The sequence below is a fragment of the Petromyzon marinus genome, chromosome 18 (assembly GCF_048934315.1).
Source record: "Petromyzon marinus isolate PM22_M1 ecotype Great Lakes invasive population chromosome 18, UKy_Petmar_22M1.pri1.0, whole genome shotgun sequence".
Classification (NCBI taxonomy): Eukaryota; Metazoa; Chordata; class Hyperoartia; order Petromyzontiformes; family Petromyzontidae; genus Petromyzon; species Petromyzon marinus.
In genome coordinates this window covers 5084371-5110241 of record NC_133684.1, presented here as the reverse complement: position 1 = coordinate 5110241, position 25871 = coordinate 5084371, and the positions used below count along the sequence as shown (strand labels likewise).

The following is a 25871-nucleotide window of genomic DNA, read 5'->3' as shown; positions in this document are numbered from 1 at the left end:
TGGTGCTGTGCCTCAGACAGCCAATGGGATGTGGAAAGCCGATGATAAAAGCCTTAGTCTCATAGCAGAGCATTGCTCAGCAAGAAGTTTTCTGAGTTGTGTTTTTTTCTCTCCCATATTCATCTTGTAATTCTGCTTTAAATGCCCATGTAGGCATTCCAATTATATGACGCCTTACAATGTTTATTTAATATATATGCATATTTGAAATAATATTACGTTTTTTATGCTTTTATATACCTCTGTTTTATGTAGATCTGATGGAAGGAATACTCAATGTTATTATTTTTGCAATAATTAAGTATTTTCCAGCCCTTGGCTTATCCAGCACTGGTTGAAGGCCCCCTGTGTATGCCCTTTTGGTCATTGGGAGTGGTATTGAGCGCGCGTTTTAGCGCTGGTTCGTGTGGGTTCATAAACATGGGGGAGGGGTTGGGACTGGTTCAGATGTCGCTCAACACTGATGTTCTTAGCCTGAAATCGAACTTGGGTTGGCAGGTTCATAGCGTAGGTGTGCTCGTCACTGGGCCACCCCTCCACGACCACATTTATGTTATTATTTTTTTCTTATTCTCATGCACTTTACCCACGAAAGTCAGACCAAGTCTCACATTTACTTCTACGAAGGTCCTCCGTGGGAATGTTTGCCTTTTTGGGAGGAAACCCATAAGGCTTGGAGAAACTCCTTTGCGTTTCAGGGGATAACACCCAAAGCGTCACACGTACATTTCATAATAATTTATTTATTGCTGCCTCCTGGCAATGGATATCATGTATCTCAAGAAGAATTCTCCTCAAAGAGGGTTTGGAGTTGATACTCGGTAAGTTTGAAATTCCAACAATATGTGTGTATACGTTATTTACGATGCGGCCGCTATTGTCAGATTTTACGATTGTGGGTTATTTCTTTGGACACATTTTTAACTGGGCATGGTGCACCACACGCCTGTGATTCAGTTGCTTTGGAGGCAATTGGACCATGGAGAGGTTTCTGAATCTGGTCAAATCCACTGGGCTGTGTGGAGGCCAAGAGACTCCTCTTGCAGTACAGCAAGAAAAAGCTTGTGAACCCCATCTTTGTGCTGTTTTCCGGTTTCCTTCCACATGCAAGACACCCCTTAAAATTGTATATTCGCCAATCGCCACGGGAGTGTTGTGCAAATCTCTCATCCAGGAAAGCCATTCGATTGTTTGCTATGTGCTTACGATTCCCAACGGGGATTTTTTCATTCTTTGAGTTGCCCGGTGGGTCAAGATCTCAGTGAAGGACCGTCCTGAATGAGAGCGGGTCAGTGTCCTGAGGCTTTCCTGGATAAGCAAATGACCCAAAGTGAATGTCATTGACACGTTTGGCCAGAGTGTAGGAGGCATACGGGGTATTTAACATCTCCCATTGTAATTGTTATATCTAAAAACAAAACCTCAACTCCCTCTATCATTTTGAGACAAGTCCCCAGGTATTAAGACAGGGAGAGGTGGATGGGTATTGTTTGGCCTGGCAAATCACGCTTCCTCTGAGACCCTGTGCGACGTTGCGATGGCCAATTCTTTTTTTATTTTTGAGTGTATTTTTTTTGTTTCTTTCAGAGTGCTCGCTATTTTCTTTGTTGGGAAGTGGCATCTGGCCGGACTTCTTTATCCGGACAGGAATGGGCTCCTCCTAATGGCATTTGCCTGGGGTGTGTGTCTCTGTGTGTGTGTGTGTGCACGCGCGCGCGCGCGTGCGTGCGTGTGCGTTTTCCTCCGTGACAGCATCAGCACAGGCCGAGGGAGTACTCGAGACTTGGCCGCTACGGGAAGGAGGGGGAATACTCGAGGTGAGTGCAAAATACACTATCAGCTCTACACGGGATGTTCACGATGGTGAGCAGACTGGAAGTGGTCATCTGTTTAATTCCATCTCCCAGCTCAGCAGTTGAAGCAACAAAGGTGCAAGTTTCTTAACACCTGCTTTCCAACCCGCTACCTCTGACCACCCTGCAGTATAAATGCATAGGCCACAGTTGATTGGCTTGGCTGCGTGTGGTGGGTTAAATTGTGGGTATATGCCCACCTCTTCCAAGACGTCTGGCCAGTGTGGAAGAGAAGGCCAGAAACCCTCTTATTGAAGTGTCCCAAGAGCTTCTTCTAGTAAAGGCCCTTCTGCCAGTAGTGGCTTGAGCATGCAATAGTCTGACTGCACCTTTATCTTGTGCACATGCATGTGGCTTGCCGTGTGTGCGTTTTGTTATTGGAGAGATTTAGTGCGGTGGTTAGCACAGTATTATACCAGGTTGTGACAAAAGACTGATGGACCCGTGTTCATTTCTAGCTCCTGCGAAGCTTTGCCAATTCGAATATGAACCTCCTCTGGGCCTCCCATAGGTCGAATGAGCCATATATGAGTACCTGGCGCGGTGTGCAAATATCATTCGGGGACACCAGAAGTGGCTGGGAGTGGTTCTGGCCAAACCATTCCTTGTGTGCTGTGTGCCAGCCTTAATGTGTGCACACTCATTCCACTCCCTTCCAACTGTATTTGGCTAAATGATCTCCATTCCACACGTGTCACAGTATGTACAGTACGTGTAACTAAGTTCCAGATGCCTTTTAAGTGAGGTCACCTTTGTTGGTTATTGTGTAGGCACGTGTTACGAGGTTTGAGCAAGGTTAATTGGTTAAACGTTCACATTTAGGCGCCTTGTTTGTGTGTGTGTGAGACACTCAATGGCTAAACCACACACATCCGGCAATGCATCACATATTTTTGAGACTGTCGAGAATGAACAATGAATATTCAATAAAATCCCGGATAGTCGGTTTGTATATGTATTCACAGCAATACCGGAAATACCGGCTAAGTATGTATTGCTATTGCAAGAATCTAGCAGACAAAATAAAATTACATAATTTAGAATGTTCAGTAAAGTGAAATATGTAATACAATGCAGGAGAAAATGTTCAGTTGTGTATATTGTGTAAAATGTGTAATTGTGATGTAAATGTGCATGCAGTAATATGTTAGTATTGGGGGATGGCAGAGGGATGGGTGAGGAATGGCGTGGGGGGTGTGGGAGTTGGGATGGGGGAGAGGTGATAGGGGTGAAGGATGGCGGTGAGGTGTGGCGTGACTGGGAGGGGGATCATAGGTGTGTGTGTAGGGGGGGGTAGTGGGCTGGTATCGGGAACAGCGTACCTCGGACCGATAGCCATAACTATCTACTGTGCAGCAGAGTACACACAACACAGATATTGGGTAATCATTTTATATTGTTTAATCTGTACACTGACACATGGATACACCACCGCACACACTCATATATGTACCCATTTGCTTTTGAGTACACAGAGTTGTTGTGTGTGTTTTACGCGTTTCAATTGAAGCTCTGGCTAGTCTCTAGACCGGGGCTCCACGTTATTAGTCGAGCAAGCCGGGGTTGTTGGGACAAAGTGAAGGAAAGAAGACAACGCTGATTCTCGGACACGTTGCAGGAAGGAACCTGGATAGGGTCTCGTACTTGACGCCGCTGCCCACAGCAGGTGAAGAAGAATAGAGGGGAAGACGGGACAATCAGGTGTATCGATGCGGGGCTCGGGGGTCTAGAAGGGAGTGACTTTGAACGAAGTGGTGACGCTGGCTCAGGAAAGATGTTGGTGAATCCAAAGAAAGGAAAGCTGTATGGAGGGTTGTGGCAGACCTGGCCACGTCGGCTGTAGACGATTATAAAACCAAAAAGTCTGCAGTTACAACATATTTCTCAGCGTAACGAACGGCAAATCAAGCAATTGCAAGCATCGGCACAAATTAAGTGAAAAAATATTCCTTTCAGTTCACTTTACTGTACAAGGTTATGCAGACTTCACACGCAATTAAATATTCAACAGTGAAAGAGAGTATCCGAGTTACTGTTGCGCTTCATTAGTTGCACAGCAGGCGCTGGTTAGGAAGTACCTGCCGTAAAATAAACATTTAAAAATATATATTTGGTACTTTGTTGGTAGTGGTGCACATGCGTGATGAGTTGTGCTATGATGAAGGGCCATTGTCCAAACCATCACCCTGTTTATATGTGAAAATGTTTTTTTTCTACTCTAATGTAATTGATTTATCCAGCAAGGGATTTGCATGGGGGGGGGGGGGGGCGGCAAAGAGTGGGTACCCCCATCTCTTCTAGTGCATCTGGCCAACGTTGGAAGAGGAGGCTAAATAACTTCTTGAGAGGCTGTCTAGATCTGGTTGAGGCCCTTTTGGCAGTGGCAGTGTGAGCAAGAATTTGCAGCTTTGCACCTTTACCTTGGCACGTGGAAGGAAACCGAAGGACCTGGGGAACCCTTAGCGTAGAAGAAGATGGCACTCTAAAAAGGTCTACGCTCATTGGTGCAGGAACCTATTTTCTGTGCTGTCACCTCCAGCCCACCTCGCAGCCTTGCAGGTTTGGGAGTTGCGCAAAATCTTGGGTGATCCACCAGGCTTCCGCCGCCGTGGCTGGCGTGCCTGCTGTGACGTGATACTGCCTGGGCATTTAACTGCACGCTCTAGGGAACCAGATGTGGCGGTGGGGTTGTGTCATCTGCCGTGCACCCCTGATAAGTGATAGCTGCAGAAAGGGGGGGGGGGGCCCGACAGCTGGCGGTAACTTGACCTTTTCACCTACACCATGAAAACTCTTGCCCCATAACAGCGTAAGCTTTTTCACGGACTCTGCCACTACCCATCGCTGGGTGTGTTTCCATTAAAGTGTTGTAAACGTTACTTGTCAGAATGAAGATTTTTTTTTGTTAAAAAAACGAACCGCTGGGAGTGGAGTGATGCCACCACTTGGCAGTGGAAGAGGCTGTTGGAAGAGCTCATAACAAAATTGGTTTTCTTAGTAAAGTTGCCACTGTCCTAGCACTGCGATCTTTATAAAGCCACCAACATCTTATTTCCTGTGAAAATAAAACGTCCAGTTTCCTGGTTTCACAGGTGTGTGTGTGTACAACCTGTGTCATGAACCCCTTGCACCAGATTGGAAGTTTCCATCAAGTTTTACTCATTAAGCAAAGTTACTGAGTACATTTTGAACCATTACATGCAGATGTTAAATTAACATGTACAGCTTTTGCTGAATATGTTCCAAATGTGTTTTAGGTTGTTCTTTCCAACACATTTCTGTGATTAGTTTAGATTTTTGGCACATTATGCAGCTTCTATTGATAATTCAATTATTATTGTCCTCTCCCTGACTAAAAGTTATATTTTGTAACTTTTTGTTTCAAGTTATGCAATACACAACATGTCATGAGATGGATACATTTTAGTTCAGACCTCTTACAGCTCGTGGTGTACACCCTGTGTGAGGAAACGGCTCTGGCTGAATCTATGACAACGATGTCCGCAGTTGACATCCGCAGGGATTTTTTATTGTCTACACTAGTGGCACACATTTACAGTATATACCTTTCATGCGGTGTTCATCTCATGGAATAGGCAAAAGCTGAGTGAACAAAAATATTCCACGCCATCTTTGATGATCAGGCCGAAAGCGTCACCTCGCTGAACTGGAGACCACCGTTTAATCACGGATACCTTTGTATGTATGTATGTGGTACGTCTTTTTCCACCTCCACCTGTGAAAGCGGCTCGTAAAGGACGCTCCTGGGCAGTTGGAGGCAGTCGCCCTCCCAACAACAACTGAGGGCAAAGGAGTGATACTGACAACAACGAGTGGAGCACCGGGTGGATAAAATGCAGCAAGTTGGCACAGCAGGGGGTACCTGGGTTCTGTCCCGTGTCCTCCTGTCAGCGAGCCTTCAACACTTCACGTGGCCTCAAATTCCACCTGGCTTGGCACAGGCGCCGTGGTTACGTCACCGTCACTTAGTGGTATCGGTATTGGAACGTCTTTCGCACCGTACGTAGACAACCATGCTAATTGGAGGTGCGGGTGAAGGATATATTTGAACCCAGGATCTCAGCAGTGCTGGCTCAGGATTCTGACCTCAGGGCCGCCCATTTACCTTCGAAAAGTTCAGCTTTCAACATCAATGTAATGCTTTGCTGATGTTCCCCACATCAAATGATTATTATCCTTGTGTCCTTCCTCTTCCCCCATGTAGGCGATGTCTGCCCAGAAAATTTCTCTCTCCACGCACAGAAGGTGAGACCTGGCAGTGTGTGTTGTTGCGTTTCTTTTTTGTGTCTTTGTGCGACAGTTTAAAAAAAGGTAAACTTGGGGTGGCAAAACCAAAGACTTAAGGTTTAATGTAAATAAACCATTTGAGCACTAATTTTTTAAATGGTTTCCAGCATGATAACTCTTATATGAGCCAAACTTCAGAATAAATTTGCGTTGCTCTTAGGAAGCCACCCGATTGAAACTTGGCCAAATTTATCAATCGGTTGCCTAAAACGTAGTGACACGAACCACAGCAAAAGGGACTATTTGCGCTTATGCAGGTATGTATTTTTGCGCCGACAGCTTCTCTGCCGCTGATTCAGTACTGTACTTCCCAAGACAAAAAAAGCACGTTGAAAAGCCTTACACAATCCATGTGCATGCATGGATTTTACCTAGATTTTTAGTTGGCTCTTTACTTGTTCGCAGTTGACGTGTGAACAATTGCTTTGCCTGAAAGGCAGTGTTTGGCTCGGCGGGGTGTGAATATCACTGAAGCACGGGCGTCCGATCGTCCAGTCAGAACGAGGCTCGGGCATGCATTGCTTTGCTGTCCACTGCAGCATGCGGTGGGATGATTAAAAAAAGAAAATGACCTCTGTGGTAAACAAAATATCCGCCCGAAGTGTTTTGTTGTATTCTTGATGGGCCCTGGAAGCTGTATGGTTTAGCCGGGGGGAGGAGTGCTGTGCGTTCTATATTTAACCTCGTGCGTTCTGATTTATGTCTGACTTGAACGTTGCCTCTTGACCATATAAGGCATTTTACATGCCACGTTGTCTTTGGAGTGTGTTTAAAAACAAACAAAAAATCCTCTTTACACTGTACGGTGTGTTCAGCTACAGGCTGCGCGTGTTTTGCTTTTGACTGCTGTGCGTTTTTTGCCTCGTCTGGAAAAGCAACTTCGTGAATGGCTCGAGGGATTTCCAAAAGTGTGTTAGCTGTCTCTCCCTCGCAAGGCCCATAGGAGAAGCTAGCCTGCCGGCGAACAGTAAATTTTTGGTTGAAGTCAGGACACGCGTTCATTTTAAACTCACTGGATAGTTAATTTTATCTAAACCCCCTGTGTGATGATTGCGGCCACGATAGATGCTGATTAGAATGGCGACAATATTTTTTTGCGCCTGGTTCTTTTCAGCTGAACCTGTTGTTTATTAATAGACTTTGGCTTTGCTGTTAAATGGACTAGAGGGTACCTCAGCTTATTGCTACAGGGAATGCGGTGCTCTGTCCATATGCATGAATAAATACCTCCCCTTATCAACACGCATCAATAATATTATTGGGTGGCAGCAATGGTCACGGTGGGGTTACGCTTGTACCTCACAGCAGGGAAGGGCCTGCTGTGTTCTCCCACTGTTCTGTATTGGTTGATTCTTATTTTCTCCCCCCGGGGTTCTCCGGTTACCTTCCATAGCTAAAAAAAAAATGTAACTGACATAAGACAAACATCCCAATGCTGGAAAAAGATAACCTGCAATTTACTAGAGCGGAATTTCACATTGCGTTGTCACCCCGCGACTATGCAACACTGAAAATTGGCAGGAAGCATGTGAATAAGAGTTTCGATTCTCGGTGAGGATTTCCTGGGAAAGCAAGCGTAATAGATGTTAAAATCCTTAGCCAGGTGATGGTGGTATCTCACCTGTGATCCAGCACTGTGGAGGTGTGGGTTTGTGGATCATGCTATCGTTGTGAAACACTCTTTGCGTCGGCGTCGAGGTGTCATGCCCGAACTCGCCAGGGGAAGGCGGTTCAGTAAAATGTTGGACCCCCCCCACCCCCGGACACACAAGATTTCTCCAGGTGCTCCAGTTTCCCCCCGCCATGTAAACACTACTCTTTAATCGGTCGATGACACTTGAATAAATAGAGGACCGCAGAGCTTTGGGGAAATTTGGCGCTACTTGTCTGTGGTTCTTTGCACCTCTGAGTCGTTCTCCCTCTTCTTCAGGAATGTGTAAATACTGTGCGCTTTGCAGGTTTCAATAATTACCATAAATAATAAATATGCCCCTCCCATTTCTACTCGGGTGTTATTTTAACCTGCATTCGCATTCCTTTCGATTCATTATTTCGTTTTGTTTTGAATTCAGTCAAACGCACTGCACAATTAACCGACCATGGCTAACATCAGTGGCGAGTGATATCTGAACCAGTTCCTGAAGCACCCTGGCCTCTGTCAGACCACACTGACCAGCGTGGTCAGGTATGATCAAACAACCCCAATCACTGACATGGTGTGGGGAGGCCTTCATCCGGCAGTGCGCTGACGAAAGCCCTGTACATTATTGTTATCATCACGAGTTCTTTTGAGACAAGTCTTGTGCAAGGTGAGACGTGGAGAAATATGTTCATATGTACGTTTAAATAGTTTCGCACCGTCCGTAGCCAACCATGCTAATCGGAGGTGCGGGGGGGAAAGACAACAAACTAAACACAAAGAAATAATAACTTGTGCGTGTTAATGTATACAATGCTAAGCATCTTGAACAAGCGTGAGTTGATGTTTCGGGTTTTTTCAAAGGAAATTGCTCTTGATGCGATCATGTCATTAAATATCACGGAAATAATCTTGTGTCCGCAAGACACTGCCACTGGCCCATGAGTACAAAGTCAAATGAGTACAAAGTCAAATGTAATAAAGCGGCCAATCATCACTTCAGAGCAGTGCCGTCAATAATGAGCAAATACTGCAATGGTGGCTGCTGATTGAGAGAACTGGTACAGAGATGAAAGCCTTGATGCCATGTATATATATATAAAGATTAACTTGAAGAAGCCCTGAGATTAAATGTACTCACGGTAGAGAAAATATCTGGGGGCCGGCGTACCAGTTATAAATAACGGCAGGGGAGCACTGCGGTTGAGAAGCACTTCACATCGGGATGACAACTTAGAGTGCCATGGTGCCAGAATGTTGACTACCTCGCCTGGTATACAGGAGGTCGTGGGTTCGATCCCGACCCTGACGCCTGCTGCTGTATATTTGGAGTTTGCATGTTCTCTCTCCTCGTGGTCGCGTGGATTTTTCTCCGGGTTTTCCCCCCACACGTAGAAACATGCGATTCGAAAATTTGGCTCCTGGAAATTTCCACACGATGATAAGCCACTTCGTTGCCCTATCATTTGTGGCCAGGTCGCTTCTGAAAAAGAGCTTTTACAATGACCGGCGCTGGTACGGTGAGGGTCAGGAGCTTAGACGTGGGAGCGTATAACACCGGGGTCAGTACTTGTTGGTGAAGGCGGGGAGCATAGATGTAGGAGCTCAGGAGTGGAGTGCAACTGTGGATTTTGTTGCACTCCCATCTGCCCACATCGTATCCCCCCCCCCCCCCGCTGCCTATAAAACCTGCTTTTGTACACATCGTGGTTACCCAGTCGAACGCGATCCAGGTACAAACTGGAGGGTGATCGCTGTATTTCCGGTCAATTTCCTTTTGCCATCCGCTCTTCTTGCATACAGAGACGGTGAAAAATTGGCATTGGGAAATAAATCGAAATCATGCGAACGCCCGCCCAGTGGTAGAAATGTTTTCTTGCAAGGGCTGACATAAGAGCAGGCTGGCAAAAAAAAACCTATCCCTAACCCGGCTATATTTAGAAGCACCCAGAAGCTATTTATTGCGTATTGTCGTTTGGATTTGATGCATATGACCAAATCACCGATCTCTGAAATGTGCCCGTTCTCGTCAGACCTGAGAAGCTAAGCAGGGCTCCTGCTGAGCCTGGGTGAAGCTTGGATGGGCGACCACCTCGTGCATGAAACAGATGTTATAGGCTTTCTGCTTGTGCCACGATGTGGGCAACAGAGCAGGGCTGCAAACCCCATTGTTGTACTGTACTACGCCCTGACGTCTGTACTTCCACCTTCACCAACCCGCACTAACCAGCGTGGTCAAGTAGTGGTCAAATAACCCCCACGACCCACATGGTCTAGGGGGTTTGCCTCCCTGGTGCCCTCCCCTAGATTGACAAGGGGCTTTACACGTACAGTATTTAAACATGCTTAGCTGCTCTTGAGTGTGTTTGTTGTGTATTCGCGAGCGCCTGTTAAGATCATCGTCATGATGCACAACGGGGCGTTGGTGGGTTGACGTTAGTGACTATGTACTTTGCGTTATCCTTAGCGGGAGGTTGCAAAAGAGACCTTGGTGCCTCTAATAAGACAAAGAGCCTCTGTATAGCCTTAAACAGACTGTTGGGGCAAGTACTGTTAGCGAACACCTATGAAGGCCAGCACGGCACACGAGGGGGTGGGTGTATGTGCAGCACCACGCCCGGCCGCCTTTGTCTCCCTTGCGATGTCATTTACACATCACGCCGGTACCCATTTAAGGCTGAGCTGCCCTAGGGGAGGCCCATGACCGGTTCATATAATCGTCACTGATGTTGGCCGTGAGCGGGAATTGAACTCGGGTCCTCGGATTCGTAGTGCAGCGCTCTAACCGCTGCACTACCGCTCCCCATTAAGTGCCTCCACATTGTGAGTCACATTCGCCTGCTCGTGCTCGCCCTGTTACCAGGTGTTGTACTTTCAAACAAGGGTGTTTGTTTGCAGTCCTGCGCATGTCCGCACACACGCTGCCACGTGCTGTTGGCCCTCAGGAGGCCACCAAACTTAATTTAGCCACGCAGCTACTCGTTGGGGGGTGTGCAGAGGCTAGAAAAAGGTACTGTTGCTTCGCGGGGAGTGTTACTGGCCTGAATTTTTTTTTTTAGCGGCCCTTTGGCGAGATGTTTAAATGAATGCCAAAATTTTGTCCCAACTGCTGTGAGGAAAGAGTGACGGACACCGTTGGAGGAGACGGAACGAGAAAGTGTGGCCCGAAGAAGTGCAGAGAGAGATGAACGCTTGGAATGACATTGTGAGACAGACAGAAGAACACGTTTGATTAGAGAACATAACATATATGTAGGGATACAGGCATCATTTAACAACCGTTCTTTCCAAAACCCTTCTAAAAAAAAGTTTATAGAGACAGGCATTCTTGGGGCAATAAATGTTAATGAAGTGAAAAAAGTGGACTCTGGTTCGACATGCCGCTTTAACTAAACACTTATTTTTATTTTACCAGGTAAGGCCCACTGAGCAATATAGCTCTTTTTTCAGAACCCGACCTGCCTATCACAAATGTTAGCACAACGAAGTGGCTTATCGTCATGTGGAAATGTATAGCAGCAGCCAAATTACTCTAAAAGACTCTGAAAACGCTTGAAGGGTCGACGGCCGCGGGGGTAGGAGAATAACAATGGAGTGGAGAAAGAATAAAAACGGAGTGGAGAATAACAATGGAGTGGCAGCCAAAGGGAGGAGGGGGTGGGGAACGCATCCAGGAGGATGTCCTCCACCGCTCGGATGAAGCGATAACGAGATCAGCGCGCGTGCGCGAGGCGGATTAACTCTGGCTGTCGCCTGATGATGCTGGTTGTAATTACCGGCGAAACGTCGTACTCGAATTGTAGGTGTTGTTGGTTTACTCTGCAACACACTGGTGTGCTGAACTCGTGACGAATTGGCATTTTTGTTTACGTGACAAACCTTACTAAAAGGCTGTGTTGGGTGGTGGCGGGTTTAACAGCACATTCATATGCATGTATGATTGTTGCGCTGCACGGTCGTGAGGGTCTCGCGATGACTTGGGGAGGCCTTGGTCCAGCTGTGGATTGACCGTGGCGGCTGATGATGGTGGTTAAAAGAAAAGTCGGCAGAAAGACCCTGACAGAAGGGGGCAATGAGAGGGCACAACCACCGTACTGCCATTGGACAACTTGTTTTTTTGTCTGTTAGAGGTTTTTGTAAAAAAAAGTTTCCTCTATTAAAAAATATATCTGCTTTGTGATTTGAGATGTTTTTTTAAATGGCAGACTTTGGCTGGTTAGAGTCCGTGAGGTGGGGAGGGGGTGAGGTAGAAAAAAAAATTGGTTCTTTGTGTTTTTATAAATGGGAACCTTGCACGTGGAAGAGGAATTAGTTGCAGACATGGCCAACTTTCGATTTGAATAACGTGTACAATTTAATATGCCTGTGATCGTAATAGCTTAATAAATAAAACGCCCTGAATATTACGACGCTAACGTTCCAAGCGATTTGTGTTTTGTGAATAGGTGTTGCATTTTTTTAAATGTCTCTGCTTTTTTCAAACAAAAAGCAGAGCCATAGATTTGTGCAAATTGCAGCGATGTTTTTTTCAAAGGGCTCACATTTTATTGTACTATGTTTCTTGGCCAGGAGCTTGGCAGCACCCTAAGCCATTTCACCACATACATCATTAAAACCCAACAGAATTAATTAGCAAACAAAATGTGCATGCAGATACATCGACAGCGGCGCAGCGTGCACAGTTACAGGTAACAACAGCGGCCGTGTCATGCCCGGCGACTTCGTATCACGGTGACTGGTCCCGCAAGCCCATAAATAATTGAACAGGAAGCGGGCCCTGTCCTTTGAGCCTTCACAGGGAGAGAGTTCAGCGCTGGGTCTTGATCACCTGTGGCGATATGACCACTTGATCTGATGGGAAGGTTGGGGAGGGGAGGTCGCTGTCCAGCGTTCACACAAGCCAATGGTGGACATGATATGGCCAGCAAGGCTTGCCGACTCGTCCAAATGTTGCTGAGCCATTGCTTGACATGCACGCACGTTCCCTCCATTTTCTCAGCCAACCCCCAACCCCCTCTCGCCTCTTCCCCCCCGCCTCCCTTACTGGTTGCTTAAATTACCACAATTCTGGGGTTGAGAGTTGTTTCAAGGGTAGTTTGGTTTTGGGCTATTCCACTAATTTAGGAAACTTCACAGTCAAAATGCAATATCTCGTTTAGTGCCACTTACAGATGGCTGACGGTGTGCAGCACATGTTTCCATTGTCCTCTGCCTTCATAGTGGAGAGAAATGTCGTAATGTGTTTATTATCATGTGCTCGATACGTATATCGTGAACGAAAGGTTCAATCTTATTTTAAAAAATCGATGCCTCGTGTCCTTTCGGCTGCTCGTGCAATAATTGGCTGTGCGATGCAACCATGCAACGGCTACATCATGGGACCTCCCTTGCCAGGAAGGGTAAAAGCTATTCTTATATTTTGATACTGGCAAGGCTCTAAAGAAAGCTGTCTCTGGTGTGGACCAATCAGTTGCAAAGACAATGCATATACTATCAGAGCATGTTTTTTTGTTTGCATGTTCACCACAAGTATATGTGGTTAATGCAGCCATGATTCCTTGCAAAAGGTTTAAGTTTGGTGTTTCAACATCTTGACACCTGTTTTATTGCCAGAAAGTTAAAACCTATTCTTATAATATATGCAACAGCTGTAAACCCGTGTCCCCACTTTTCCAGAATTGTTTTCCATTCCTGGTTTTTTCTCAAACACGCCACTTTTTATGTTAGGGGGCCCCTCCGTCCTCTGTAAGTGACAGAGCAAGGTTATTTTTTGTGCACTCCTTGGCTGTGCATTTACTAAGTGTGAATTGTGACAAGATGCAGAGTTGGGGTGTGTTAGTGTTTGAATTATTCACGAGCCCAACAAAAAAGGGGACCGTGTTAGTTCCACATGTTTTGTTCAGATTGGTCTTGTTTCATGTCATTTTTATACGGCAAATCATTTTTCCTAAAGTGGACTGTGCTTGGTACATCAACGGCATGTCTCTTAAAAAATATGTTGCACCACACTCGCACAGTCTGTGTGGACTTGAACCAGCAAGCTGTCGCTTGAGATTCCTAAATGTTATGACTTAATTTATTACGCTATTGCTCTGCAATAAAATGTCCCCTTGAAATGTCTTGTTTTGCAAAAATGCGTCAGTGTTTAACCCACAGGCAGTAATGGTTGTTGCCAGTGAATGAATAACAATAAAAAAAATGTTGTGCCCCTTTGTAAATCCACTGTTGGATGAAGGCCCTTCACTTTCCATGTCCCCATGCAAGGGGGGTGCTTGGCCTCTTGCTTCACCACTCGGGCCATTGTTTATGGATGGAGTGGGGGGGGAGGCCCAAGAACTATGTCAGATATTTCTTGCCTTCGACGATAGCAGCGGCTGGGAATTTTATTCGGGTCACTGCTGAGTGTAGAGTTTAGTATGCTAACTGTGTGCCACCGCTCCACCCAGTTAATATTGATACATAATTAAATAATGGCATGTTATGGCTTGCCACCAGCAGGCATGTAACAGTTAATCGATGTATCTATTAGATTCATCTATTCGATTTTTTTCCTATTGGCATGTAACAAGTTAATCGATTCAACTATTAGAATCCATTATTACGCTCATGATAACTGCATCGAACTGTACGTCTTGAGAATAGATTATTCACCATTCATGCAAATTATCGTCCTCAGCCATGGGTCATTCCATTGCTGGATGAAGGCCTTCCCAAAGCTGCCACCATCCCTCACGCTTTCGTGATGCGACAGTCCCCTACCTTGCACCTGATCTCAGCACGCACTCATCTCGACTGCGCGATGAATATGCAAATTGTATTCACGAGATATGCTAATGTTTCAGTTAGGCTAATGGAGCACACGGAGATGTACGAATGAGACGGAAATGAAGACGAATGATACTAATGAGGCGGCAAGAAGTAAACAAAATCAGTTGTTGAATCGGCAGGGTGGCTGGCCAGGGTGGCACAGTTGTAACACTGGTGCCTCCACAGCAAGAAAGGCCTGCGTTGGATTCCCGACAAGACCCTCTTGAAAAAGAGTTGCGAGACTCTCGGTGAGGCTTTCCTGGGTAAACGAGCATCATTATCGCTATCATCATCAAACGTCACATGGAGCGTGACAACTCATCGAATCGCCGTGGAGGGAGAATCAGATTGATGTGCGCACTTAGAGAAACGTCGAACTGAATGCACTTTGTTAACGCGCCAGATATTTGAGGTTGTGCGAGCGCACATTTTGCTGCCTGTTGACTTTGAAAGCGCACACCACCACCAACGCCGCCACCGCCTAAGGGTTTGTGGCAAACGACGCCACGTTTACAGCCACCGGGTTTTTACCGAGCGCCAACAAGTTGCTGGCGAAGAGAGAAGGGAAAAAAAAAACTTGTGCAGGAAGGAGGCCAAACGAGAGCATTGGGGTACTATAAACACGAGGCACTGTAAAAGCCCTGCGCTCCGTATTTGCCAGATGTGGTCATTTTATATTTAAAACAATGAAGTACCTTTCTTCATTTATCGTATGTATACACACTAAGGGTTTGCGCATTACAAGGCCAATGCGTGGGAAATGCACGCCCACGAGTAATCATTTGCTTTCCTGGATGCCCTACATATGAACAGTTGTGCGACTGCACTGTGGTTTTTACGTCGTTATTTTTTCACCGGTGAAGGTCTTTGCAGAGTGTTGCGTTTTTGATACTAAGCCTTGAGTGGAGAAATGATATATATATTTTTTCCCCGTGGGGAACGCATGTTGCTCGTGTTCTGACCCACTTGGCGTTGCTAAGAGTAAAACATCTCTGCGACCTCGTGGCTCGTGGGTCGGACACATTGAGCTGGCACTGCAGAGGTGCTGGGTTCGAACGTGGGTTTTTGGCTACCCGTGATTAAACCGGATCTCTCAGGGTCGGCGAGTTGGTGATGGTCTCAGCTGGGTCACCAATGACCGCACACACAAAAAGAAAATCCCATTCAATTTCTGTACTTAAGTTGGCTAAATTATAACTAAGAAAATTTGACCGCACTATGATGAATGCTTCTCTGTAGTGGGGCATGTAGATGAGTTCATCCAGGGTTGTTGGGTGGATAAAAAAAAGACGCAAAGGGATTTTAGAGCAGATCTATGAGAGATACTTCCAGGCTCCATCCGGCACTGCTTTGCGAGGTCGCTGCATGGATATATCATCTCAGGACTGGAACCCAGCTGAAGAGCACAATTCAAGTTACACTGAGAAATTTTTAAAATATATTTTAAAAAATGATATCACACAACACCTCGTACAGTGACGATAAAATAGCCCTTACTAATTCCATCCCAGTCTTAGAAGCCATGGACACACTGCCACTTTGAGTTTTATAAATTTGTATATATACCAGATAGCGGCTTGAAAAGTTAATTGTTGCTTGCATCACTCCAGCTGCAGAATGAGTGGCTGTTGGTCATGCCGGGCTTGTTTTCCAGTGGAATTGTTAGCATTTGCTGCGGTTTCAGTCCTCGCCTTGTAAAGTCAGTGCCTTCTCTAATTCGTGTACATTCGATCATGTTGAAGAGGAAGTCCTTGTAAAAGCTTGTTTTTTTTCCGTGCATAAATTATTTTGAAAAACAATGTGTTTTAAATAGTGTGCTCGGGGTGTAACGGTATGTTATTTTGCTCACGAGTACGCTCTTTGAATTGCACGTGTAAGACAATGTTTCTAGATTTGTATATTTCTGTTTCATGTAACTGTTGCATGTTACCAATGTAGCCAATAGAAGCCTTTACATTCCCAACAGTATGTATAAAAGTAATCAATTCTTGAGGGGTGGCAAGTTGGTTCAGAGGTCAGAAACGCTGATCCGAAACCGCAGAGGTCATGGATTTCAATCCAGGCAGCCGGTTCTGAGAGTTAATGGTCTCAGCCTGGTCTTATTAAATTTAGTTCTGCACTTAATTTGGCCAGATTCCAGCTGTGAGAATTACAAATATTGGTTTCACTGTCATGTACGAACATTACTCTCACGTGACAGGGCGTTGCTGGAAAGTGCTCCCCCTTACTATGCGGACTAGAGGTTAATTGAAGGGGTCTCAGAGGCAGCTCTGTAATATTTACTTCCGTGACTCAGTGGCTAGAGATTGGATCTATGCAAGATAATGTATTAATCTCGATGCCGACAGCACGATCAGGATAAAATGGTGGATAGGGTACCAGCTTCACTATGCACCGTGTGTGATGCGCGCATGCGGGCCACGCTGCCGGAGCTGACCGCATGCTTGGATGTTGAGTCTGCCGGCCGTGCCGCACGGTTACATTTTCGCCTCTCTGCGGTTGAGTGAGGGAGAACTAGTGCGGCCGCCAGGAAACCGCTCTGATGCGCAGAGAAACCTCGTGTCCTGTCTGCACAGTTTGCTGTGCCTGGCCCACGGAGAAGGATGCATTATTAGGTTGTCCCGAGTGATCTTCGATTCATTTTTTGTTGCCACGAAATTTGTCACTTCTCTGTCTGAATGTTGGAACTAATTACTGACATTATTCACTCCCCCGCAGCGATTAAATTAATGTACACGATTTATAGTCGCCGTTCGATTAAATAATGTATTTTTTTTAATTCTCACAATTCTCGTTTAAATTGTTTCTCTCCCCCCCCCACTCCTGTCTCGTTTGTACAGTTTTGTTAGCCTAACCCTAACATTGACGTATCATTTATATGTATTTTGTATAAATGGTAAATAAGGCATTTTCATCGGCGTGAGTGTAATAATAATGTACTCTGTGCGATGACATGACGCATTGTTACATGTATAATTGTTATGCTGCCAAGAGCAAGCGTGCATGTGGTTGGTGGTTACACCTGATCGGGTAACAGCCCTCGCAGGTAATTCAGTCGCTTAAGTCGGCGTTAAAAAAAAGTGAATGTTGCGCGCTCTTTGTTTACAATTTCCAAACCATCCCATCGACTCCGAATCAGTTTGCGTGGGCAGTAAGCCCATTCTGAACACATTAAGTTGTCAGCTGACATTATTGCGGGTTGCTCAAATTATCCCTTTTAATTGTCCCGCTAGGCAGCCCTGAATTTCAGCAGCTCCTGTTAGCGTCGCCTGTGTCAATAAAAAAAAGTCCTAAAAACACAAAGCTCTGCTGTGTGCCTGCCTGTTGCTGGCACCGAGACCTGCATGCCTAGCACCGAAGCGTGAGATGCGCAAAGTACAGAGCTGTGTGAGCGTGCAATTAATGGCGCAAGGGGAGAAAAAATATATATATAAACAATTCGGGCCCTCTCGCGGTGTCCCAGTTCTGCCGCAGCAAGACGGCGCGCCAGACGCCGCTGTCACAGAGCAGTCGGGAATTGTCGCGGCGGCCGGACGTTCGTGCGACGCGAGAGCTCGCCGTCTTGCGCCACGGTGGCCGTCGCACGGCCGACACGGCGTGTGGGCCAGGCAATTCTGCGGTGAATTGACAATCAGCCTGTGCGTGCGTTTAGGCGTGCATAGCCTTGGAGTGTGCGAGCGCCTAGCGAGGCATGAGACACGCAAAGTGAAGTGCTGGGCGCGCGCACACACGCACGGACGCAATTAATGGCGCATCCCCGGTTCCAAAGGCGACGTGACTGTGCGCCGGTGCCGCTGTGCCGATGCAGCGGTCCGGATGCTCGTGGGGCACGAGAGCTCGACGTATTCTTGTTTATTTCGCCGTCAAAATCTGTTACGCTAAATCAGATCGACGTTGGACAATGTGACATGGGTCGTGACCGTCTGCATTTTGACGATGGTTCGTGTTTCAAAGGCTGAACTGATGGCTTAGTTTGGCCGAGATGCAAATCGTGTTCGTAGTAGAGTCTGGCTCGCACTCATAAATAGGGTCTTGAGCTGAAATCTTGGTCAGGAGCCTTTTGATCGCATCATCCCTCCAGGGTCGATAAAAAAGAGTACCACTAAGTGGGAAGTTAACAGTTGTCCTCTTGGTAGATTGGTGTCTGTCATAGGCCTTTGGTTGTTCTGCATTCATATGTTCAAGCTAAAAAACATTTCCACATTTTTGCCTTCCTTTTCTTAATCCCACAAGTATCTTATTTCAAATAATGTACGACTTTAACAAATACCATGGCCTCTCCTCACCTTTACATTGTAATCACATGTACGTATGTTGAACTTCTTCCGCACCGTACGTAGCCAGCCGTGCTAATCGGAGGTGTTATGTACGCGTCACATACGCATAACACGAATGCCTCTAACAATTACTCGACCGCTGAGTTTGTTTGACATTGGAGAGTGTTGAAGCATGTCACAAGGCAATGTATTGTCTAGGCTACCAATTTAATAAAAATAACCCGAGCAGCTGTCCATCACAATGTTAAACGTAAAACTAAGTTGGTGCATTGATAAAAATAAATGTTTTTGGATATATTTATGCTAAAAGGCATCTGGGTTTTTTTTTCTATACGAAGAGATGAAGAATTTGGGTGAGCCCTCGGCATATGGTCTGCTATCCTGCGGCACATACCTCTGCCTCGCCTGTCTTGTTGTCTCTGTGTGTGTCTCTCTATCTCTTGTGATTTTACCCCGTACAGTTTCGTGGTTCTGCATTCGCAGCCCGCCGTTTTTAATTTTTACTTGAATAGTAAAAGAGGGCGACGATGAACGCCGACCTGCTTGAGGTAGCGTATGTTTTCGGTGGAATGGCTGCTTCTGCGGTGAACGGGTAGACGGGGGAGTGGGTAAGTGGTTTGGGGTCTGTAGGTGGGTGGGGTGGGTGAGCGGGTCCGTGAGAGGCTGCTTGGGTGACTGGGGGTGGGCGGGTGAACGAGAGGGTGACTGGTTGGGCAGATAGGGGGGTGGGATGAGTAGGTGGGTGGCTGGGTAGGTGAGTACGTGGATGGATGGTTGGGTGGGTGGGTGAGTGGGTGGGGTTGGTGAGTGGCAGAATGTGTGGGAGAGCGGTGGTGCGGGTTCGTGATGGGTGCATGGGTCGCTGGGTGGTTCGTTGGCTGGGTAAATGACTGGGCGAGTGGCTAGGGGAGCAGGAGGAGTGAGCCGGAGGGAGGGGAGGGTTTTGGAGGGTTCATGCATTTGAATGCTGAAAACGTCTGGAAGGCACTACAAGCTATGAGCTGTCACTTGACAAGTAATACATCTGTCTTCTTGCGTAAGTGATGAATCGACAGCAGATTACCATTGCATGAGGTAATGTCACGTTGCTTTCAACAAAATTTGCTTCATAATTGCTGGCTATTTTTGTCACAGTTTCCCTTAAATAGAAGCAGGTGCAAGCTAACAAAATATTTCTAGTGGTTGAACTGGGATAAATCGTATATCATCTGATCTCAGAAGCTAAGCGGGTTTCAAGCAAGTTCTTCACTGCATGGACGATCTCCACGCGTAAAACAGGTGCTATAGGTTATTGTTGGGCCACGATGCAGGCAGCAGAGGGTATCGCAGCAAAGAAAAATGACTGCACTACTATGCTCCATGTTCATGTTTGCCCACTTTCACTAATCCCCATGCTTAGTTTTGTGCGTGTGTGTGCTTGCATGTGCGCGTGCGCGCGTGCGTGTGTGCTTGCTTGTGCGTGTGTCCGCTTGCGCGAACACGTGTTTCAGTGGTAGTTAAGTTGAAGGTGGAGGGGTTACCAGCCCCTCGCACCCGTCCGGAGCCCCCATTGGCCGCTGTGGTGCCTACAAGCACCTTGAGGGGAAAAGCCGAATGGAATTGGCCGTTTCCCCCATGGAACGCTCGCATCCACCACAGCGTTACCATCCGGCACCACCGAGGAAGTATGGGGTTGTTTTTGCCGGACAAGTTGGCACAGTAGGGGGCACAGGTGGTGCATCGGCAAGTCATCTCAGTCAGTTGACCCATGGCACCTGGTCTGTTCTGTGACCTGCCAGCGGGCGTTCGACACTTCACCTGGCCCAAACGTGCACATAGCCTGGCACAAGCGCCATGGTGACATAACCGCTGCTTAGTGACGAATAGCGGTTGTTGCTGTACTTGCGCGTGTGTGCGAGCGCCTGTTCGTGTCCTGTTGACTCGCAAGGTGCCGACGGGTCCAGTGGCGCACCCTCCTGTCCATTGTTGTCTCCCCAGTGCTGAAGTTGATGGGCAACACGGGACATTCGTTTTAGGCCAAATCAACCAAGGGGAGAACCGGCTCGGGTTCGGAAAGCATGTGCCACCGCTGTTGCACATGACTAGCAACTGAACGCTACGCTACACTGGGATTGCAGTGAAGCATCGCTACATCACTGCCCACCACGGAATAGGCGCTCGCTAACATCACGTGATTCGTGCCTATTAACTTCCGTGACATGGATCGGAAACATGGTCATTGGTGGAGAAAATGGAAGATTAAAAGTGAGCAAAGTAGCACGGGGGCGGTACGCATTGCACTGAGATTCTGAAATTTGAACAAGGTTTATATAACGTACTCAGTTTAAAGACAATTGTTGTTTTTTTTAATGTCAGTGGGGTTGGATAGGACACCTAATGGCTAGAAGTGATTATTTGCCGGTGGTCAGGTCTAACGACGGAGTGGCAACCAAGGGACCCTAGAGTACGTACACCTTGGAGATGGAGCAATGAAAGAAACACGCGTGCAGGTGCCGGGTGGATTGTTAGATTGTAGAATCGTAAGAGATGGCGACGGCTTTGGCAGGCCTTTATCCAGCAGCGGATTGATCATGGCTGTTTATGATGATGACGGTCAAGAGTGGCTTGGCTTGATGGATGATAAGGCTGAACAAGGACATCTTTGTATGTGCCGTGTTTGTCGAGTGCTGCCCATGCCACGAGCACCACGTCATGCCCAGTGAGCATCCCATGCCGGGCGCGATCCGGGTTGGAACTGGATTTTTCACGGTGCGTTTGGATGAGGGTAGATGGGAGCGGTCTTTTGGGGTCATCACGTTGAGTCGCACCGAAGCCTGGCGCCTCATTGTACACCGCACCGTCTACACGTGGCAGTCTCACTCTTAAGTGTTAGGAGTTAAACTTGTGCACGTCTTCGTTTTGTACGTGTGTGGGTGTATGGGGAGCAGTGGATGCAGTGGTTGGCGCACTGCGCTACAAACCCGGCGGACCTGAGTTCAAATCCCACTCACCACCATTTACAATGGTGAATAAATTCACCAGTCCTCTGCCTCCCCTAGGTCAACTCAGCCTTAATTTTTAGTACCTGGTGCAGTTTTTAAATGTCAGCACTTGGGCGACAAAGGTGGCGGTGCTTTATGTTGGCCACCCAATCGTATCTTCCACTGTTCAGGACTTATTAGGTGCTCCCTAACAGCACTTTCCCCAACAGTCTAATTAGCCTATACATGTGATCTTCGCCTATGTGTAGCACGGTGTGGGTGTGGGCATAATGCTTGGTATACTGTGGCCCGCATGGCTGCAGTAGATTTGACATGCTGATTTCGGTAAATAAGTGCCCTGCAGGAAGCCTGATACAACTTTGACCTTTTAAGGACAAACAGGATGCAGCTTAGAGTCCCCTTCTGCATGCTTATTTTATTTATTAATGAATTTTTTTCGCAACTTCGGGCCCGCGCTCATTAACAATGCATGGCTATTCCATGCGCAGTGTTGAATATCGACATTTGGTTTTGCAAAAAAAAAGTCACGGCAATAACAAAGGCGACGGCGGTGTTAATGACGCGGGGCCGTGGCGGTAGCCGAAACAAAGCGTCGCAATATTTGCTCGCGTTGTTGATAATTATGAAACAAATTGTATTCATGTTCGGTAAATATATGGATTTTTTTACCATTTCGCCATCCACTGTTGTGGCAACGGATGGGTGCATCCAATTACAAGCCATGCACTAATGACCGGGCTGGGAATGTTTATGTCTGGCTCCGTGTTTGTCCGTGCGTGGTCCAGTCTTGGATCTGCGCTGCATCTGGTGTCAGCCCCGTTCTGTGGTCGGCAAATTTTCACCTGCTGCGTTCGGTCGCACGAGGTTTCCGAGTAGATGCGCGATGATAACGCGTCGATTAGTCGATGAATGTTGATTCTTGAGCTCGTGATGAATGCAGCAGATCGTGCAGGGACAGTTGATCAGCAACGTTTATTTGGCACGGCCGCATTTGGCGAGTTAGCCAGTGGACGGTTGCACGGGCAGCCCGATGGCTATATGACACGTTGCGTTGCAAACGAGCGAAGCGGCCGGTGGAGTTAGAATGCGGTCCGTGGTTCGCGAATGGTGACTGCAGTTGTGTGGCGGGCTGCTCATTATTTTCCATCGCTGTAGGTAGAGAGTGCCGGCATCTCCCCACACGCTTCCTTGTAAGAATTCGCTACTGCCGTTGAGCGCTTCATTGGCACCATCAACAATCGCAGAGCACAAAAAGTTCACCTCGCAGGAGTCACTGCTTGAAAGACTAAGATTGAAATTATCCCCCACCACCACGGCCACCTGGATCGCCCCAGCGATTCAATGAAGCGCCACGATTCTGGGTCGTAATTCGATTCAATTATATGTTCACGTGTCTCGCTTTGACTTTTTTATTCACGTCGGTCACCCTGTTGGTGTCGACGTATAAATCGTGTAAATGTAAACAAATGATAAATGTAATGCTCTGGTTAATGCATCACCCGTAGGTTCGCATTTTAAATCCTACGGTATTTATCAGAATTGCCCACGACATCAAGGCGATGTTGTTTTATTTACCTCTGAAAATTCATTCAACTTGCATGCTGTCAAAATTGGAGGGAACATCAATGGCGAACGCGGAACATAATTTTAAACAATGGATCAATGCCTTGCAAACATGCCTAAAATCCAGCTGTAGTCCTGACCGAAATTTGCTTCTGCTGCTGTTGATCATTCTGACCGATTCGCGAAGTGAACTTTTGAGATGACAGGCGAGAAATGAGGCCCTGTGCACACATTGGCTGCGTACATGGCGGGAAATTAATTACCTCGCCTGGTATATAGGAGGCCGTGAGTTTATATTTTGAGTTTGCATGTTATCCCCATGGTCTTGTGGATTTTTATCCGGGTCCTCCGGTTTTTCCCTCCACATTTAGAATCAACATGCATTCAAAATATTTTGCTGCGATACATTTTTACGTGATAAGCCACTTTTTTGAGCTGTCATTTGTGGCCAGGTCACTTCTGAAAAATAATAATATAGCTCAGTGGGCCTTACCTGGTAAAAACAAATTATTTAGTTTAGATCCAAAATCCTGGCAACAGCTCGACGCGTGGCAAGCCTGTGGCAAAACATGGGTTGACGTGCGACGTTAGGGGAACGTTGGGTGTTGACGTTGGAGGAGTGGGGGGGTCAAAGGGTAGTTGGTGTGTGTCAACTGTTTTGAAGGGGGTGCACGCGCGCGCGCGCGATCTCGCGATTGTAACTCGCGATTGTGTACGACTCGATACGTGCGCCAGTGCGTGCCTGCTGCCGGTGTCTGCAAGAAAGGTCAGCTTGTTTACCCACTGCGTTAGTGACGACAGAACGAACGACTTATCTCCCAAGTTGACGTAGCGACGCTCGGCCTGAATCGCTGGTGGAACTGTTTGGGCCGACGGAACTTGGTCGACCAATGCACCATGATAAAAATGGAAGTTAACTTTGCAGAATTTGTAACATCGGTTTGTCTGTGAATTCAAGAAATGTCTGATAAGGTCCGGACAGGCGCAAGTGTGCATGTAACTAAATGCACGAGTGTGGCCTACGTTCTTGGCAGAATATTTCGAATTTTGTTTGTCACATTCCTTTGGAATAATACAACAAGATGCGTGGTAAACGGTTTGTTGATGGTCTTAACAATGCAACTATCTATAAAAGACCTGGATAGCATTCAGAAAGCTAGGAATGAAACGCACTAATTTGTTAGTAAATTGCATTATTTTGTTGCAGAAATACCTGTTTTGGTTCATGGTGCTTTTACAATCCTTTTACACGTATGCATTTTTTTATTCCAATAATCAAACAACTGCAAATACAGCTGGGCTACTCGAAGAGAGAGAGAACACATGAGGGCCGCCGCATCCAGGGAAGTCTGAGAGTCAACGCTGTGACCGCATTTTCCCTGCAGTGAAGTTTTATGGCTTAAGAATATTATAGCTAAGAACTATTAGACTGATATTCGTGTGCATGGTAGCTGGTATCTTTAGACAACAAGACTGCCACACCAGTCCCTGCTGTCAGTAACGTTGCATAATTAAAGTACAAACTTAATTTACTATGTGTTGTTCCGAGCACCGGTTGGGCTATGTACGGGCGCGAAAAAAGTTCAACATACATCCGTTTGTGTGTCTGCTCATTGGTGGAACATTGTTTTTTTATGTGACGATGAATGATAGTGCCTCCGGTGGCCGCAGAGGGTGCCATGAATCTAACGCATTCAAAGTACGACATGTGGCACGTGTTCCTTCTATCCGAACCGCGCTCCTGCCTGTCGTCACAGTGTGTCCTCTCTTTGATCAGGAAGAGGGGGGGGGCGCAAGAGAGTTGAATTTTGCACATTTGGTTTCGCCCAGCGTCTTGTCGGCTACGACGCCTCCGTGTCACGCCAAGTTGGGTCTCGCAACGGCCAGTTGGTTTTTCAACCAACGGTGGCCTTGCCCGTCGTTGAGCTCCGCGGCATCGAGGGTTCAGAGATCAGCGGCCTCGTTCAAAGGTTTTTGATTGATTTCGGAATCCTTACAACAACGTTTTAACAGAAATGTGCCCGACTTGGTCTGATTTAGGAAGCTAAGCGGGGTTGTGCTTGGGCAATGTTTGGATGGGAGGTTGTCTACAAATACAGTGAAATATTGTCAGAGTATTCCCGATGTGTTTGTGTGTGTTTTCCTGTATCTACAATCCAAAAATTCCCCTTCATTTAGTATTTTCCCAACATCTATTATTAAAAATGTTCCCCCATCCCCCTGAACAAAATGCAATATCGCCACAGTAAGTTCGAACGGCCGATGTCGTAAGAGTCTCTTTGTGTCGCCGAGTGTAAACACCTCGGTTGCCTTTAAAGTACACCACAATGGCTGTATTGTACTTTTTCTTTGAAACGACGCTAACTGGCGAATGACAACCAAACAATAGGAGGAAATTCGGTGGCAATCTCAATTTGGGTTTGCAGTTTTCGAGAGTCTACAC

General features: G+C 46.7%; 1 protein-coding gene across 3 annotated transcripts in view; it reads left to right on the top strand.

Moving 5' to 3' along the window:
* TMEM131 (transmembrane protein 131) overlaps positions 1–25871 on the top strand; it is a 114566-nt gene that overhangs the window by 7527 nt on the left and 81168 nt on the right. For all 3 annotated transcript variants that reach the window (XM_076067816.1, XM_076067815.1, XM_076067814.1), the window contains exons 2-3: positions 1753–1817; positions 6079–6119. In XM_076067816.1, coding sequence (XP_075923931.1) covers positions 1753–1817; positions 6079–6119 — 106 coding nt within the window. The remainder of the gene's footprint in view (positions 1–1752; positions 1818–6078; positions 6120–25871) is intronic.